The sequence below is a fragment of the Chrysochloris asiatica genome, unplaced genomic scaffold (assembly GCF_000296735.1).
Source record: "Chrysochloris asiatica unplaced genomic scaffold, ChrAsi1.0 scaffold00038, whole genome shotgun sequence".
Lineage (NCBI taxonomy): Eukaryota > Metazoa > Chordata > Mammalia > Afrosoricida > Chrysochloridae > Chrysochloris > Chrysochloris asiatica.
Genome location: NW_006408556.1, coordinates 6,778,083 through 6,796,320, shown reverse-complemented (window position 1 = coordinate 6,796,320; position 18,238 = coordinate 6,778,083). Strand labels below are relative to the sequence as shown.

Below are 18,238 nucleotides of genomic sequence, written 5' to 3'. Positions count from 1 at the left end.
TCAGACTGACATATTTGTTCTTGAACAATTCAGTCTTGTGCAGCACATCTGCCTAACAGAATGTCTTTTGTTTCCTTGACTGCTGCTTCCATTAGTACTGATTGTGGATCTAAGCAAAATGAAATCTTTGACAACTCCAATCATTTCTCCGTTTATCATGATGTTATTTATTGGTACAGTTGTGAGGATTTTTGCTTTCTTTTCACTGAGGTGCAATCCATCTTTGATCTTCATCAATATTTTAAGTCCTCTTTGCTTCCAGCAAGCAAGGTTGCATCATCTGCATGTCACATGTTAATGAGTCTTCCTCTAATGCCGATGCCACATTCTTCTTCATATAATCCAGCTTCTCAAATTATTTGTTCAGCATACAGACTGAATAAGTATAGTCAAAGAATTTAACCCTGGAGCCCATCTTGCCTGATTTTAAACCATTCAGTATCCCCTTATTTTGTTCAAACCACTGCCTCTTGGTCTATGGACAGATTCATCATGAGCATAATTAAATGTTTTGGAATGCCCATTATTCACAATGCTATCTTTATCTTGTTATGATCCACAAAGTCAAATGCCTTTGCATAGTCAATAAAGCACAAGTACACATCTTTCGGATATTCTCTGCTTTCAGTCAAGATTCATCTGACACCAGCAATGATATGCCTTGTTCCACAACCTCTTCTGAATCCGGCTTGAATTTCTGGCAGCTCCCTTGTACAGCTGCCAATTTTTAATTGTTGTTGTTGTTAAGTGCTGTCGAGTCGAATCCGACCCATAGCGACCCTGTACAGGGTTTCCAAGGCTATAAATCTTTACAGGAGTAGAAAGCCTCATTATCTTTAGCAAAATTTTACTTACATATGATAGTAATGATACTGTTAAATGATTTCCGCATTCTGCTGGGTTACCTTTCTTTGGAATAGGCACAAATATGGATCTCTTCCAGTCAGTTGGTTAGGTAGGGTCTTCCAAATTTCTTAGCATAGATGAGTGAGTGCCTCCAGGGCTGCATCAGTTGGTATTCCATTAATTTCTGGAGACTTGTGTTTTACCAATGTCTTCAGTGCAGTTTGGAATTCTTTAGTACCACTGCTTCTTGATCATCATGTTACTTCTTAAAATAGCTGAGCATGAACCAACTCTTTTTGGTACAGTGACTCCACATTACAGATAGGGAAAAGGTGAACACAGACACAAACGGTCTTATTCACAGTCGGTCTGTAACAAAGCTAAAACTAGAATCCATTTTGCCTGACCTCTAGAATCAGGTAAGAATATCCAACCCAAGTCTTGGAGGGCTCTACCATCATCACCTCCTCCTTACCACTAGGGTCTGCCTTCCAGGTGCTAGCCTCTGCCTTTCCTTTCCCTTCTTTTTTATTCCCCAGTAAACTCTGTATTTTAGACTACTTTTAGATTTACAGAAGAGTTGCAAGAATAACACAAAGAATTCCAGTATCTCCTATACCCAATTGGCAACTCTCTACAGTTAACACCTAACATTACAATGGTACATGAGTCAAAACTCAGAAACCAACATGGGTACCTAACTAAACACCATACTTTATTCAGATTTTACTAGTTTTCCTACCAATGTCCTTTTCCCTGTTCCAGTATCCAATCCAAGATATCTCAATACATTTAGTTTCCCTTCTTTTTTATATTTCCTTCCTTTTTCTCCTCCTTTGCCCCTGTGCACAGCTGAGAACTGACAAGGCAGAGAAAGAAGGGGGACACGGGGCCAGAGCAATAGCAACAGCTTCTAGACAGTCCTCAGAGCCCCCATCTACCTCAGGAATGCCAGAATTACAATAATCACTTGAATCTTTAGTCACTTGAATAGCTTATCTCAACCTAAAATGTATGCTGAACCCAGTACTTGTCCATACTGTATTTCCACTTCTTTCTAATGCAGATACTTCGGATGTTCTTACCTACACTACACTAGGAGCTCAAGAGGAAAACACAAAACAAAAAAACTCATAATGAACCTATATAGGGTTTCAGAAGCCGTAATCTTTATGGCAGCAGATACCCTAATCTTTCTCCCACACAGCAGCTGGTGGATTTGAGCTGTCAAATTATCTTACAGTGCCACTAGGGCTCCCTTACACCTGGGCCAGAGAAGGTGGATTCTACGTGTCCTGACGATCCTCCATGGTAGTGGAGTACCATCAGCACTGGGGACAGTTAGAGGGTGAGCTCCAGGGGAGTGACTCCAAATGACTGCAGGTGGCCTGGGTCCCCACTGAACATGGAGCAGAAACCTTGGCCCTCCCTCTGTACAGGTGTGGCATGGCTGAGTGCTTGTCCAGTTTTGTAACTTTAGGGGAAAGTTATAGAAAGGAAACAGAATGCTAACATTCATGATCTAGTCACTTCCTAGGTGACAAGGGGCCTCTGATGATAGCTATCTAGCTTTATCAAGACACTTATAAAGTCTCTAGAGAAAGTAACGTTCTATCTAAAAATAAACCTCATCATCTGTGGCAAACGCACCCTGGGCCCAAGGCATGCTGGGATGTATAAGTTCTTCCCCCCTCTCCACAAGCCACCCCAGCATTTTTTGTTCTTGAGGTGTCAATTATTCATATTTTTGGATCATATTCACATGCACACAATAAAAGACCTAATGTCATTTATCAAGAACATTATGGAGCACTTTCCAGACAGCACAGTGGTAATGAATGAGGCAGGGGGGTCACAAGTTTATGCCCTGCACACACTTGAAAGAAAGAAGAAACAATGTTCCTTGCCACTTACTCTGCCCTAGCACCAGGCTACAGCCTCTCTGGAGTGAGCTTCTGGACCAAAGGAAAATTGGGAGACTTAAGACCAAAGGAAGGGAACTGAATCAATGAAAGCATCTCTCTCTCCTCCAAAAAGAGGGCATACAATGATCTTAGTCTGTGATCTTGACACATGTGACCCTCAGAGGCCCTGCTCAAGAAGTCTTTCACAGCTGGGATTGTCAACTCTGCCACTCACTGGCTACATGGTCAAGAGCAAGCACAGAATTAAAGTCTTTAAGCTAGAGGTTCCTTAGCTGTATATTGGGCCTTGTGTAGCCATTTGTCAAGGTATAAAAGATTAAATAAAGCAGCATATGCCAAAGGCCTTTATAAACTACACAGTAAGATGATATTATGTTCAACTAGATGAACTTCCTTCAACTCAAAACTCATATCCTTTTTTATTATTTCCACAGTTAGCAGAAACTGTGCAAATGCTGTCCACTTTCCTCTGAGATCTGACTGAATCGTAAAACTGGCTTCTGTCTCCTGTTATGTTATATAGACCATGTTTTCTTACCTCAACAATATCCCCAGGCACACAAATCTCTCACAGAACATTATAGTATAGAACATGGGTTTATATACTCAAAGAACTCCAATTATTCTTCTTTCCCTCTGTCTCTTCCAACTCTTGTTTACAGTTTCTTCCTTTTTCTGTCATAATCCCTTTCCTCAGAGTTCCCCTGACCATCTATCTGCCAGCATCGCCACCTTCCTCAAAGTTCCAAGTTCTCCAGGCTCTTGTTTATAATTTGCCTGACCCCAAAATTAGAGTCCTGGTGTGGCACTGTAGGATAAGCACTGGACCATAAGGTCAGATTAAACTGCAAAGTCGGCGATTCAAACCCACCAAGTTGCTCCTTGGAAACCCTATACAGGGTCGCTGAGTTGACAGCACTTAACAGCAACAACAACAACAACAAACCTGGATGTGTGTCTGGGCCTTCAGTCACCCCCATCTCCACTGGGGACTATTCTGGATGGAGTGCCTCTCTGTTCGACTGAAATACACACCAACCCTGCTGGGCTTGGCTGTCACTGTCATCCTCAGAGGCAAAGAGAGATGAAAAAAGAAGAACACACTAGGGGCTCAAGAGAAATCACTTTCTATAGTGGAGTGCAGAGAAACATCTCTGAAAGGGCAATTCTCCATGGCCACTAACAATCAACTGAGGTCAAGAAGCTGCCTGCAGCGTTACAAACACGGCTGCCTTCTCCTATGTAACTACCATCTCTACCCTGGACCTGAATGGCACAACTTTGGTGCCTACTTCATTTTCATGACAGGGAAAGACAATAACCAGAGAGCAGCTGCTGGAGGCATTTACATTCAAAAACCCAAAATGATGCTGCGACTTCTCATCAGCTTGACAGAGTTCCTCTGCAGGCAGGGGTTTAAAGGAAATCATTTGGAGCTCAGAAAATTAAATCAACATTGTATCACCCTAATGCAGCTTGATGGCACACAGTGGTAATGTGCTCAGCTGCCAACTGAAATGTTACTGGTTCGAACCCAAAGAAAAAGACGTGACCGTCTGTTTTGGAGTAAATATTCAAAGACTTGAAAACCCTATGGGGCAATTTTATTCTGCCGTACAAGGCTGCTATGAGTTGGAATCGACTTGATAGTGATAATTTGGCTTGGTTTTGGCGATCAACCAAATTTTCCTAAGATGCTAACTCCAAGAGCCCTTTGGGACTGCTGCTGGTGCTGGAAAATACGGAGTGGAGCCTGAGTGTCAGGCACGACCAGAGGCTGGAGGGTCTAGATGCCAGTTTGGAGAAAAGCAGTGAGGTGGGTGGGAGCTGAAAACTGTTTCTTCACCAGTGGATAATCAGGGGACCTAGGGGAATGAGAAACAGGCTTGGGAACAGCTGGCTCCTGGCCCCTTCATTGGCAGAGAAGTAACTTTCCAGAACAAATGCTTTGAAACCCTCGAGGGAACTCGAGAATGAAATTTCCGTTTTTCTTTCTCTAGCATTACGGAGGGGCTATATTCAGAGAAATCAAACATAGCAAAGTAGAAAATCATTTTGCTCTACCATTTTCATGAGAAAGGCCAAGGCCTAATAATTATGATCCCACACAAAGCTTGTTGAGAGAGGCAGAAAGAGAAAGTGGCCCCATCTGAAACCTGATCTTAGAGTTGAAACAGATTTTAAGTCTTTTGGCCCTACCCTGGCTCTTGGGCAGATTGTTGGGGTGTGCCAGCAAGTCAATTCCGACTCAAGTGACCCTACAGTACAGTATAGAACTACTCCTTAGGGTTTCTGAGACTGTAAATCTTTATGGAAGAAACCAGCCTCCAGTATCTGGTAGACTTGAACTGCCAACCTTGTGGTTAACAGCCAATGCTTAATCCAATGCACCACTAGGACTCCTTTCTGGCAGGTTAGTAGGGCTTATCTCAAAGATGAATTAGCTGAGGCCCAAAGACAGTCTGTATATAAGTAGTGCCATCTGGGTCGGAAGTACTGACCCCTCCTCCACTCCCTTCCCTCTGCTAACACACTCAGATTTGCAAGCAAGGGACTGATTTTAAATAGGCCACTGAAAGGACCCTGAAATGCCCACAGTTCATTTAGCACTCAAACAACCTTTAGCAGAATATTCCCGTCTCACACTTGAAACAGCAACCAAATCAGATGCTCTCACAAATTTTGATACGGAAAATAAGCTGACTTCAAGGACGCACCTGTATACTCAGCATCACCTGTGGCAGCAAGGAGGCCAGCCAAAGCTCTCTCAAAGAGCACAAGGAGCACACACGCCAAGCTTGCACCCTTCCCAGTTCTCCAGTCCAGCAGTATGTCCTGAACCCCAAGGACACGGGGTTCACATCTACCTCACTCAGAATGAGCTGCACTGTGCCTGGCTGAATGAACACAGGAGGAGGGCTCAGGCCCCACAAATGCCATACTTGCTGATTCTGCACAGGCCTGGCCCTTCTCCACCACTGCAAGCACAAGAATCTGCACAGTTGGAGGCTGGGATTCTGGATGTAGAGCCCTGGAGACAGCTGCTTGCTGGAGCACTTCTGGGGCAATAGGAAGTACATGATAGGAGTGCAAAGCAAAATACCTCTAGCACAGAGCAGGAATGCTTTCCCAGAATTGAACTAATGGCAATTTTTGAGCCACTGACACTAAGCCCACTGAGCACCATGAATTCAGAAGCAGTCTTGTTCTCACCCCACAGGAGTCCTGTGGATTTGTAAACATGTGATCAAACACAAAGTCCATGTTAGCCATCTTCATCGCTGCCCTGCAAGAGAGCAAGACAGAAAAGTAAGATTCTCAGTAGCGGACGGAGGAAGAGCTGAGGCTCAAATGAAAAGGAAGAATGCGATGCCTCAGGGGTGGGGAGGAAAATGTTGGCAGACCTGTTCAGGAAGAAGACTCCTCGGATCATCTCGTAGGGATTGGCCCGGGTCCGGGCTCGCCGCATCTCCTCCACGTCCAAGATATCAAACACACTCTGCCCGGAGAGAACCAGATCCCAAGTGAGTGCCACTCCAACTCCTCCAGGATGGAATGAGGTTCTTATGAGCCTGAGGAGCCCAACTCCCAGCTCCTAGTTGTATACCCTAAAGCAAGTTACCCTGTCTCTCTCAACTAGCCCACTTGTAAAATGGAGGAGGGGAATAAGGAAGCACACGCCTCGCCTAGTAAGTGGTTACTTAGTGGCACCTGTTGTCTCCCGGCATCGCTAATCCTCCTAACTGATGTGTCTCTCCATTCCATTCCAGTGGTGGTGGTGATTATGTGCCGTGGAGTTGGTTCCGACTCAGAGTGACCCTGTACAGGATTTCCGAGGTTGTAAATCTTTCCGGGAACAGAAAACCTCATCTTTCTCCGACAGAACAGCTGGCAGTTTTGAACTGCTGACCGTGAGGCTAGCAGCCCGACTCGTAACCACTACGCTACCAGAGCTCCTTAATTCACTCCAGTAGCGCCCACCTAATGGGGCAGAGTTCTGATAGCAAAGCTTCCCCATCTAGGGCTCACTCAGACAGGACCCCAGTCCCTGGCAAACAGCAGGGACACCTTCTCCCTTCAGACTCCTTTCAGGCCTTCCTCTCTGAAGAAAGCAAGCCTCACACTTCATTAGAGTACCAGTAACCATAACAATATTAAGCCTCTCCCCCCTAAAAAAGGCATCTCTGTGAGGCTAGACTGAGGCCCTCTCTCTCTGGCCCACATCTCCTCTTCAGTTTCTCCCCACTCACACTGCCCCAGGCTCTGAGCTTACTACCCAGGCCAGAAAGTGTCACGGAGATCCTGACAGGCACCAGGGTACCAGGAACTTCACGCCTACTACTATTTCCTTTAAATAGCACAACCACCTGGCAGGTGAGTGTTTTCTCCCCATTTTACAGGTGAGGGAAGAAACTCAGAGAAGCTAAAGCCAGCTGGCTCACAGTCACAGGCTCAAGGTCATGGGACTAGGATGTGCATACAGATCTAGCAGATGCAAAAGCATGATTCTGAACCTACACTTCTTCCACTGAGGGTCCCTCAGGATCCCCCTGAACGAATCCACTGATGTTCTGTGAATCCTTTTCTGCTGTTGACTGCAGGGATAGCGTAACACTGTAAGGCAGGGCAGCAGTGACCAGGTTAAAAAAAAAAAACACCTTGAAGAAATGGAGGGTTCAGTGGTACCAAGTTACACATCCTACCTCCAGGAAAGTAGTAACTGAACTTTAGTGCTCCTTCTCCCAACCCACTTAAAAAGAGAATTGGAAAAGCCCAGCAAAGCACCCCAAACAATGTTTTCCAGTCCAGCTGTGGCCCAGGCCTTACCTTACACTGCAACACACTGTGAAGCAGCTCTTCCCCGCAAAACTCTGTTTCATCTTCAATCACCGTCTTTCTCTATGGCAAGAAGACAATAAATAATGACCACGTATAACTGCATCTGAGGGGATGAATGGAGAAACTAGGGTTCCGAGTGAGTCCCAGCCAAGCAACATCAATGCCTGATGGGTGGGAAAGAGAAAATCCTAACTTCCCCCTGGCTATACTCCAGATGGCGGAGAGAGGAAGTGGGCCCCTGGGAGCTCTGAGTAGAGCACCATATGGATACAAGAGTCTCATATGCTGAAGTTAGGAAAAGCAAATAGGAAGGACACATTCAAGCTGTCTGCCCTTGGAGCATGGAGACAGAAGGATGGGGACTACCCCAAATGATAAAGGCTGCCATTCACTGGGAAGCATCTTGCACCGTGATGAGTATAAATGAATGACACCAGGCACTAACCAGGAAGCATTATAGAAAATAAGAATTGACGGGGGCTTTATGGGAATGTCAACTTCAACCACAGGTCTGCGTGAGGCTTCCTCTAAACCAGGGGTGGTTGTTGTTAAGTGCCTTCAAGTAAGTTCCAATTCATAGTGACCTGTATAGGATTTCCAAGGAGCAGTCCAGTGCATTATCCCAAAATATATAACATCATTCACAGACCACACAAAATTATCAACTTAAAAATTAGCCTGATTAAAAAAAATATATATTAACCTGTTATATTTGGTCAAGCATTTAATTAACTCCACCCTAACATGATGGCTGGAACTACAGTTACCGTGGCAGCCAGACCAAATGACTTCATGGGCCAGATATTCCCTACCCCTGCTCTAAACCAACGGTGCTCAAATTTTACGTTCTTTAAAAATCACTGAGAATACCAGAGCTTTGTTTTATGTGTGTTATGTCTATCAACATTTATTCTTAGAAATGACAATGGAAGTATCATTAAAATACCAATCCAGTGTAAAACTTCACATTATACACTTTTAAATTGTAGTGAGATGTTGTTGCTAGATGACATCCAGTATCCCCTTGTTCTGTTTAAACAACTGCTTCTTGGTCTAATGAGCAACACAATTAAGTGTTCTGAGATGTCCATTCTTCGCAGTTATCTAGTTTGTCATGGTCAAAACAGTTGAAAGTCTTTGCATACTCAATAAAGCACAAGTAAACATCTTTCTGGTATTTTCCGCTTTCAGCCAAGATCCAGCTGACATCAGCAATGATACCCCTAGTTTCACAGCCCTTCTGAATCTGGCTCTGGCAGTTCCTTGTCGATGTGTACTGGTACAACCATTTTTAAAATTATCTTCAGCACAATTTTACTTGCATGTGATACTAATGATACTGTGTGACAATTTCCACATTCCATAGGGTCACCTCCCTGGAATGAGCACAAATACAGATCTTTTCCAATCAGTTGGTCAGTTAGCTGTCTTCCAAATTTCTTGGAATAGATGAGTGAGTGCCTCTAGTGGTGTATCCGCTTGTTGAAATACTTCAATTTGTATACATCAGTTCCTGAAGACTTGTTTTTCACTAATGCCTTCAGTGCTTGGACTTCTTCCTTCAGTTATCATCGATTCTGGATTATGTGCTACCTCTGGAAATGCTTGACCATCAACTATGTGCATTCTTTCTATATTTTTTTGATGCTTTCTACATTATTCAAATTTTGCCCATAGATTCTTTCAATATTGCAGGTTGAAGCTTGAATTTTGATTTCAGTTCTTTTCACCTTGAGAAATGCTGACCACAGTGTTCCCTTTGGTTTATTACCCCAGCTTTTTGTACATTTCATTATAATACTTAACATTGTCTTCTCAACTTGCCCTTCACTTCTCTACACTCAAAAGCAAGTATTGAGTCTCTTCTGACATTCAATTTGTTTTTTTCTTTTTTTTTTACTGTCTTTTTAATGATCTTTTGCTTTCTTCCTGTATGATGTTCTTTATGTCATCCCACAACTCTTCTGGTCTTTAACCATGCATCAAATCTGTTCTTACATGATCTCTAAATTCAGGTGGGATATGTTCAAGGTCATATTTTGGTTTTCATGGACTTGTTTTCATTTTCTTCAACTTCAGCCTGAACTTGCATATGAGCAAAATTGATGGTCTGTTCCAGTCTGCTCCTGGCCTTGTTTTGACTGATGATACGGAGCTTTTCCACCATTTCTTCCCACAGATGTAATCAATCTGATTTCTGTGTATTCCATCTGGTGAGGTCCATGTGTATAGTCATCTTTTATGTTGTTCTAAGAAGGTATTTGCAATGAATAAGTTGTTGGTCTTGCAAAATTCTACCAATCTCCAGCATCATTTCTAACACCAAAGCCATATTTTACAACTACTGATCCTTCTTTGTTTCCAATCTTCACATTCCAATCACCAAAAATTATCAATGTATCTTGATTGCAATGTCTCATCAATTTAAGACTGAAGAAGTAGGTAGATTTCTTCAATTAGATCATCACTGGCTTTAGCTATTGGTGGACAGATTTGAATAACAGTGGTAGCAACTGGTCTTCCTTGTAGGTGTATGGATATTATCCTATCACAGACAGCATTGTACGTCAAGACACATCTTGAAATGTTCTTTCTGATGATGAATGCAATGGCATTCTTCTTCAATTGTCATTTCTAACATAGTAAATAATTTGATTGTCTGATTCAAAATGGCCAATACAAGTCCATTTCAGCTCAGTAATGCCTAGGATATCAACCTTTATGAGTTCCATTTCATTTTTGACACCTTCCAATTTTCCCAGATTCATACTTTGTACATTCCATGTTCCATTTATTAATGGTTGTTTGTAGCTGTTTCTCCTCATTTTGAGTTGTACCCAATAAAAGCAAGTGAAGGTCCCGAGAACTTTACTCTATTTACATAGTTACAGCCAACTCTACTTTGAGGAGGCAGCACTTTCCCAGTCGTACTTTGAATGCCTTCCAACCTGAGGGGCTCATAGTCCAGCGTTATATCTGACAATATTCTGTTGCTAGTCGTAGTTTTTTTGAATATCCTGCACTATATCTGACAATGTTCCATAGCTACTCATCAGGTTTTCAGTGGTTAAACATTCAGAAGTAGTCTGCCTTTCCTTCTTCCTAGTCTTGTGTTCGTCTAGAAGCTCTGCTGAAACCTGTCCACCATAGGTGACCCTGTTGGTATTTAAAGTGTCAGTGACATGGCTTCTAGCATCACAGCACCACACTAGCCAGCACAGTGCGACAGACTGATAGACGAGCAGTGAGTAGAGAGATGAGTGCTGGTTTCCACGTCTCTGTAAATCACTTCCATGTCTGGTGTAATAGAGCACAGCTAGATTTTCCTATCTGCTTCTGCATCCCGTGGTCTGGGATACGACACACCATGGCCTCTGGAAAACGCCACTGTACAATTGTGATAAAGAGAGCAAAAAAAGACAAATAACTTGTTTGTAATTATGAAGTTAGTTTTGACCTTGCAGACCCCCTGAAAGGGTCTTTGGGATCCCTGGGAACCCCACACACTTTGAGAACTGTCCACTAGGCCATAATAACTTGGTTGCTAGCTAGTTTATCTTACAATTTTCCAGAGGCAGATTACACAAATTCTCTCTGTAACAACTGCCTCGTTAGTTTCTGAGGACAGAGAGATTGTCTTTTCATCTACCTGGAACCTTGCCCAGCAATAAACCAGCATCAGTGACAGATGCATAGCCAACTACTTCAAAAAAGCATCCATAAGGAAGATAAACATTATGCATTGTGTGTTGCCTTGCAAGTTAAGTAACTAGGAGAGAGGGGGAAAAACAATCTGTCACATATCCCGGGGCATATTTATAAAGCCCTTTACACACCCTCTTAACACAGCTTTACCCTTGCCAGAATGGTCAGATGCACATTTTTCTTCATCTGCAAGTATATGTAGATACTATACAAGAGGAGATAGGGGCCAAGATTCAAAGTGCATTTTTCTGAAACCTACCTTTCCCACAACCATCCAATCGCTCATTTCTTGAGTATCAGGAATTTCAGTGGTGCATTCTGGAAACCATGACACCTGCTCAGAGGCACTAGGCTGTAAAGAAAGAGTGGTGACCTTAGCCAGAGCCTCAGGTAAGATGGAGCCTCAGGGTTATGTCCCTACTCACCAGGACTCCCTAAATCAAAAGTGATTTTGATGCCAGTTCATCTCCACTCCTGACGCCTTCCAAAGTGTTGCACAAAGTCACCCAGAAACTGGTGACTGGTAAATAGAATCCCTTTCCCATTCATTCCAAATCTGAGCAGAAACTGGCATCTCTGATAGCTGCTTCTTCTTCATTTTCAACACTTTTCCTTATCAGGTTCTCGACCCTGGCTCTACTTTAGGACCATCTGCAGTCCTCTTGAAAAGTACTGATGACTGGGCCCCACCCCCAGGGAATGAGTCTCAATATGACTGAGATGGGGAATGGGCATAAGTGCTTTTTTAAAAAGTCCCCAAATGGTTCTAATGGGCCACTAGGGATAAGAACGGCTGGACTGAGAGAAAAGTGGATTCTGAAACCTGAACAGGTGACTAACCTGCATGTCAGTTTCACACACAGCCTCCCAAGCCAAATGTGAAGACAAGAGTCACCATTGCAAATGGAAGCAATGTGATTAAAAGTACTATTACACGCTCTGAAAGGCATAAAATGGTATCACAGTGCGAGGTCTTCAAGTAAGGCAACTACCATCAAAAAAAAAAAAAATGTTTACAAGAAAAAATTACTGAAGCTTATGGTTAGTGAATCACGGCTTCTCCCCTGATCAGATCCATCACATTTAAGCATGAATGGTTATAAATCATAAACTCCAGAAAAGAAGCTCATACCCACTTTGGATGCCCCTCTATTAAAAGAAAAAGCAGAATGACTCTCCCATGGAACTCTGAACACTGAGCCTATCTGCAGAGTGAACTTTGTCTCAAATGTTTGCACTCAACATCCCTGGGCTTCAGTAGTCCCCGAACATTTCCCCTGAGGTGGCTCTGGAAACTGGGTATTCACTTCCGTCCACTCAGACTCAGTTACCTTTAAGAAGTGGCTACCAATTCATATGCAGACCAAACTCCTAATCAAAAGAGAGGGCACCGTTTGCCAGAGTAAAAGTGGAATTATGGCAAGTGGTAGTTGCCAGTCTTAGCCCAAAAAGTCATTTGTCTCCATTAAAAGCACTGATTTTTTTTTTTTTTTAACCCTTCCTAAAAGCACTGATTTAATAAGCAAATTTCAGATTTCAAGTTTAGCAACGTTAGTTCTAATTCTGTTTCACTGAAAAGGATTGGGAGTCTTTACTTACTTTCACACAAATGAGGTCATTAAAAAACTCACCATGTATTTCTGAGGTGAAAGCCTACACCTACCAACCAATTACAAATATTTACCCTATTCTGCACTGTCTCATGTGCTACTCTGCTAGCCTGCCTCCTCAGGCTACAAGGCTACAAGGCTACGCAGCAGAACCACTCCAGAACCCATTAGTTCCGGCTTGTCAGCATCTTACTCTGTAGTATCATTAGACTTCTATCATGTACAGGTTCACAGAAGTTCATTCCTGAACTGAAACATCAGGAAGACAAATAAAATGCCAATTTCCCAAAGTTCAGAACCACATCTGAAGTTCAACTATATCAACTATGTCAAAGGCTAGACATCTGTGTTCTGCTTTCTCTAGTCTTGGCTCTATAATGGTAAGATTTTACCATAAATTCTAGGTGCTTTTTTAATTATTATTATGTTTGTGTGCCATCAAGTCAGTTCAAACTCAAATCGACCCTGTAAAAGATTTCTAAGGAGCTGCTAGTGTGTTTAAACTGCCAACCTTGTGGTTAGCAGTCCAGTGCTGATACTGTAGCATCACATACCTACTTCAAATTCATGAAGGAATAAAGTGGAATATAAATACATGAATAAAAATAAAATCTCAACAGTATCTCAAATTCGTGGAGGAATACGGTAGAATATAAATACATGAATAAAAATAAATCTCAAAAGAAGCCCAGGTGGCTCAGTGGTTAAATGTTCAGCTGCTAACCAAAAGGTTGGTGGTTCAAACCCACAAACACGTCATAGGAGAAAGATGTGGCAGTCTGCTTCTGTAATGATTTTCAGCCTTGGAAACACCACAGAGCAACTACATTCTGTTCTACAGGGTCGCTATGAGTCAGAATCAACTTGATGTTAACAGGTTTTGGGATATCAGTCTGCAGTGTTAAACTGGAACCCAAAAGAGATAAGCAGATGAAACCCACATGAAAAAGCTCCATGGCCTAAACAAACACCTAACTGGAATCTAGATGTCATTAACCTGTGAAGATACAAGGTCACCTAATCCACTTCTCACAACAGAACGGGTCTTCATTCGGTCCATTTGAATTCTTTCATTAGGGAGAGTTTATGAGGCACTTTAGTCCACTGGTGGAAAGCTATACAAGGGGACTTCAAAAGTTTATGGAAAAATTCTACCATCTTTTATTTCCATTAATTCATTTTTCTGCATACTTTTTGAAGCCCCCTGGTATTTATATATGCAAGTTCTCTAAAGAGTCAAACTCTGCCTCCCCGTATCTTCTACCCACTGACCTTAGATGGCCCTCTAAAGCAACAGGAAACAAACCCACATCCTATCATATCTGCCCCCAGTCTTCTAATTCTGGATATTCCCAGTACCTTCCATTTAAGAAACTAGCGCCAATCCCCTCTAACCACCCTGACCATATCGCCTCTGGAGCTATCTAGTGTGTTAATACTGTGCCTTACACCTATGCATTCAAAACACAAGTGATTTTCCTGCTAACCCTCACCCCATCAGTTACCTCTGGTTCATCTCGCCAGTCCACGTTCAGCTCTTGGTCAAAGCCTTGCAGTGTCAGACCTAAGCCTCTCCGACCTTTTTGATTAGAGGCCTCAACAATGTCCTTACGACCCTGGCTGTATTTACCCAATCCTTCACCTTCCTTGAAGCCCATCTTGGCCTGACAAAGAGAAAGAATGGAGCACAGTTAGTTCAATTCAACAGACATTTATTTAGCCTCAGTTATGTGCCAGGCATTGTGCTAAACCCTGAGAAAGAGAGATGAGTAAAGCCAAAACTTTGCCTTCTAGCCTAATGAAGAAACAAAAATAAATGACCACAGTATAACTATAGGCCTAGTGGCTGTCTATTTTGGAGGTGAAAGTCTAGGGCAACCAGAAGTTGGATAAATGAGAAAGGACCTCATAGCTGTAATTAAAAGCACCAGGAGTGTTTAATGAATCTCACTGGACATCTGCGCAACTACCCTTCCAGCTAATTTGTCTGATTAAGTGAGAGGTAGATCTAGCGTACAGAGTTGATAAAGAGAACATAATTTAAAATGGAACTGCTTTAAGGGGCAACTTCTAACTTACTCTCAGTCTGTTAAACAGCCTTACTAAGCAAGGACAATGAGGCCCAGTAAGAGTCCACCTAATCAAGAGATTAGCTGAATATTCACTGCATGTAAAACTGAGGTACAGAAGATACTATAAGATCCTGAGAGAGAAGTATTTACTAAATGTCACATCTATTTACTACACTCAGAACTCTGGAGTCCAGCTGCAAACCTCAAAAGTCAGAGACCCAAATTCCAAACCTCACATACTCTAATAAAAGAATTCCAACCCTAAGAGTTAGTTCTCGCTTGATTGTCTCTATTCCCTTTGGAAGGACATTTATAGCTCAAGAGCCAGCTGAGCTTCCTGCGGTAATCACAAACCCTTCCCCAGGTCAAAGATGCTATGTCAGTCACAAATCTCTCATCTACTCCTTCCCGGAAGACTGAGGTCCACAAACCAGAATCCTAACTAGGACTTCAGAAGTGGCAGTTCTTATTCTTAATGAATCCAAGAGAAATTAGAGAAGCCAACTCTAATATTCCTGGTGATAAACGAAAGGCTACCTTGGATTTCCCAAGCCTTTACCTAAAATATTGAGAGTATGTGTGCAGGTCTTCCTAGTCATCTCCTTCCTAGGGTTTATCAATGGGATATGGAAGCTGGGAAAGACAAATGTGCCCATCTTTTGGGAAGGGAAGACTAAGTCATTCTCATTTCTTTTAAGCATCCAGAAATGAGTAGGGGTTTCATCATTTCTTTTGTGATTATTCACTATAGCAAAAATTCACAGCATAAAGCTTTTTTATCCATAGGCACAAATCCACATGTAGGGAAGTATGTTCATATATGTTCATAGTAAGAATTCATGACTGAGGGCACCAATAGGTGATTCAGCTCAGAATAGGGCAGAAGAAGGAGGCAAGAACAGCCATTTCCCGTGGATGATTGAAACGTGATAGTTAATTCTATTGAGAAGAGGGCTCTCTCTATTGAATTGCAGTAGCTGGAAAGCAGAGAAAAAACTCATGCCCTAGCTTTTCTCCTTTTCATACCAATTCAATTTTCCCTTCTTGCACCCTGTTAGTGAAGCTTTAGAAACCCAACTCAAATACAGACATACCATAAGCTTCTGGGAGACACTATTATACATGGAGTAACGAGAGGACGTTCCCTCCACAAGGGAGTCTGCTTTGAACGCATCATGGAAAGAGTCAGAGCTGCGTGGCTTCTCCTCAGTTTCGCTGTCAGAACCACTTAAGCTTGTGGTAGATGCTGGGGAGAAAAAGGAAAAACTTCAGGTATGTCTACAACACAACCTCTAGAACTCCAAGTTTGATAATTCAACAAGTATCCAAATATAAATTTTATTAAATGACCTAGCATCAAATCTATTCTCTACCTCTTCCTAGCTATATAGTCTTGGGCAAGTCACTGAAAGTTCTTAATGGTACATGACACACAAGGGGAGCTCAAAAATTATTTTTTCTTTCTCCGTCCCATTTCCCACCCTGTAAAACCGGGTTGGTAATATCTACACCTCACAAGGTTGTTTGAGGATTAAATGAAATGAACTATTTTGAAAGTACATTGTCAAATACAAAATACTTATTAGATATGATTGTTTCTGCTGCTGCTGTTTATTATTCAAACTTATTTCCAAAAACTGATACCCGACTGTTTCCATTTTCAACTAATCCATTCATCAGAGTAACATTTTCTGATTGTTTAATCTTCAAATTCCTCTTCCCAGTCCTTCAAATTTATAGGTAAAAGGACTGAGTTAACCAGGTAAGAGCTAGCTCATAAGGGGAGAAATAGGGGAAGAATGAGGGGGGAAGAGGAGGGAAGGGGAAAAGGGAGAGGAAGCAATAAGTTATAGAAGAAAGGAAGGCAGGGAAGAAGGGACAGCTAAAGCAGAATCAACTGAGGCAAAGAGCCGAGAATCTGGCACTAAAGGTTCCAAGAGGGACCTGGTGGCCTGCATCGTCTTGTTGCCAAAAAGGCTTCAAGAACAACAAAAAAAAAACCCCACCATCTTAGCAGATGTTGAAGGCAGGTTACCTGTTCCCAAAACGGGATGACATGGATTGTCTGAATATCACTGAGACTGGCTCATCCTCTCCTACGTTGTTGTGAAGTGCCAGTAAGTCAGTTCCATCTCAAAGTGACCCTGTATAGGTTTTCCGAGACTGTAAAATTTTGCAGGACCAGAAAAAGCCTCATCTTTCTCCTGTGGAGGCTAGTGGATTCAAACCACCAACCTTGCAGTTCGCAGTCCAATGTCTATCCTATGAGCCATTGCACTCCCTCCTCTCCTATGTAGGTACATGAATTTAATAACTTGAAAACCAATGCAATTTTATTCTAGTAGCTTCTCAGCCAAACCCACCCAAACTCGGAAACAGACTGTATCTCAAACATCTGATTGTTAATCTGCATATTCTCATTAAAAACAGTATCCATCTCAAGCCAGGAGGAATGAGAAACTGGAAATGTGGGTGGTGGTATCTGCTCTAACTCCAAAGTTTGAGAAGCAGGGTAATGCACAACAGATGCATACATCCCATTAGTAACTGTGGCAATTTAAGAAGAAAATATAATAACATTGTTTCTTTCCTGGTTTGTTTGAACTGCCAATCTTTTAGTTAGCAGACAAGTGCCTTCATCACTGTGCCATTTGTATTTCTTTAAAGAACCTTGGGAAGAACTACAGGGCCAATAAAAGTGATCATTCCCATACATAAGGGCTGGGGCATGAAGCCAGTGAAAAGTGAAATAATAAGTCAAATTTGGTTTACATTTTTATATCACAAGCATTTACACTGAAAATCCTTTTTAATGTTTTAATTTATGACTATACTATGAATTAAAATTTTAGATACTTTTAAAAAATTAGATGAGCAATATGGTACAATTCCTTTGAGAAGAGCTGCTGAATTGAAGCACGGCTGCTTGTGGGGTACTTAGTTAGGAAAGGTGCAGAAGGCAGCAGGGTAAACCAAGTTTCTATAAACCCAAGATGGCCACTACTGAGCTAGTCACATCATAATTCACCTATTTTTAATAGACTTTGAAACATTTATGTGGATGTCTATGTTTCCACAGATTATAAATATAAATTACTAACCTTAGTTAAAAAAAAAAAAAAAAAAAAGAATGTTTCCTTACAGAGCAAATCCGTTTTCCATTCAACAATTCATGTAGGTTTTGTTTCATGTCACTGATTGCAATCTCTACAACGCAGCAGCATTACTTAGCTCACGTAGC

General features: G+C 42.1%; 1 protein-coding gene across 1 annotated transcript in view; it reads right to left on the bottom strand.

Annotated features, from left to right (window-relative positions):
- Positions 1 to 18,238, bottom strand: part of CMTR1 (cap methyltransferase 1) — a 58,702-nt gene that overhangs the window by 30,472 nt on the left and 9,992 nt on the right. Inside the window, exons 3-8 of the mRNA XM_006860422.1 lie at positions 16,092 to 16,243; positions 14,431 to 14,589; positions 11,575 to 11,667; positions 7,599 to 7,670; positions 6,176 to 6,270; positions 5,985 to 6,057 (exon numbers count right to left, since the gene is read on the bottom strand). Coding sequence (XP_006860484.1) covers positions 5,985 to 6,057; positions 6,176 to 6,270; positions 7,599 to 7,670; positions 11,575 to 11,667; positions 14,431 to 14,589; positions 16,092 to 16,243 — 644 coding nt within the window. The remainder of the gene's footprint in view (positions 1 to 5,984; positions 6,058 to 6,175; positions 6,271 to 7,598; positions 7,671 to 11,574; positions 11,668 to 14,430; positions 14,590 to 16,091; positions 16,244 to 18,238) is intronic.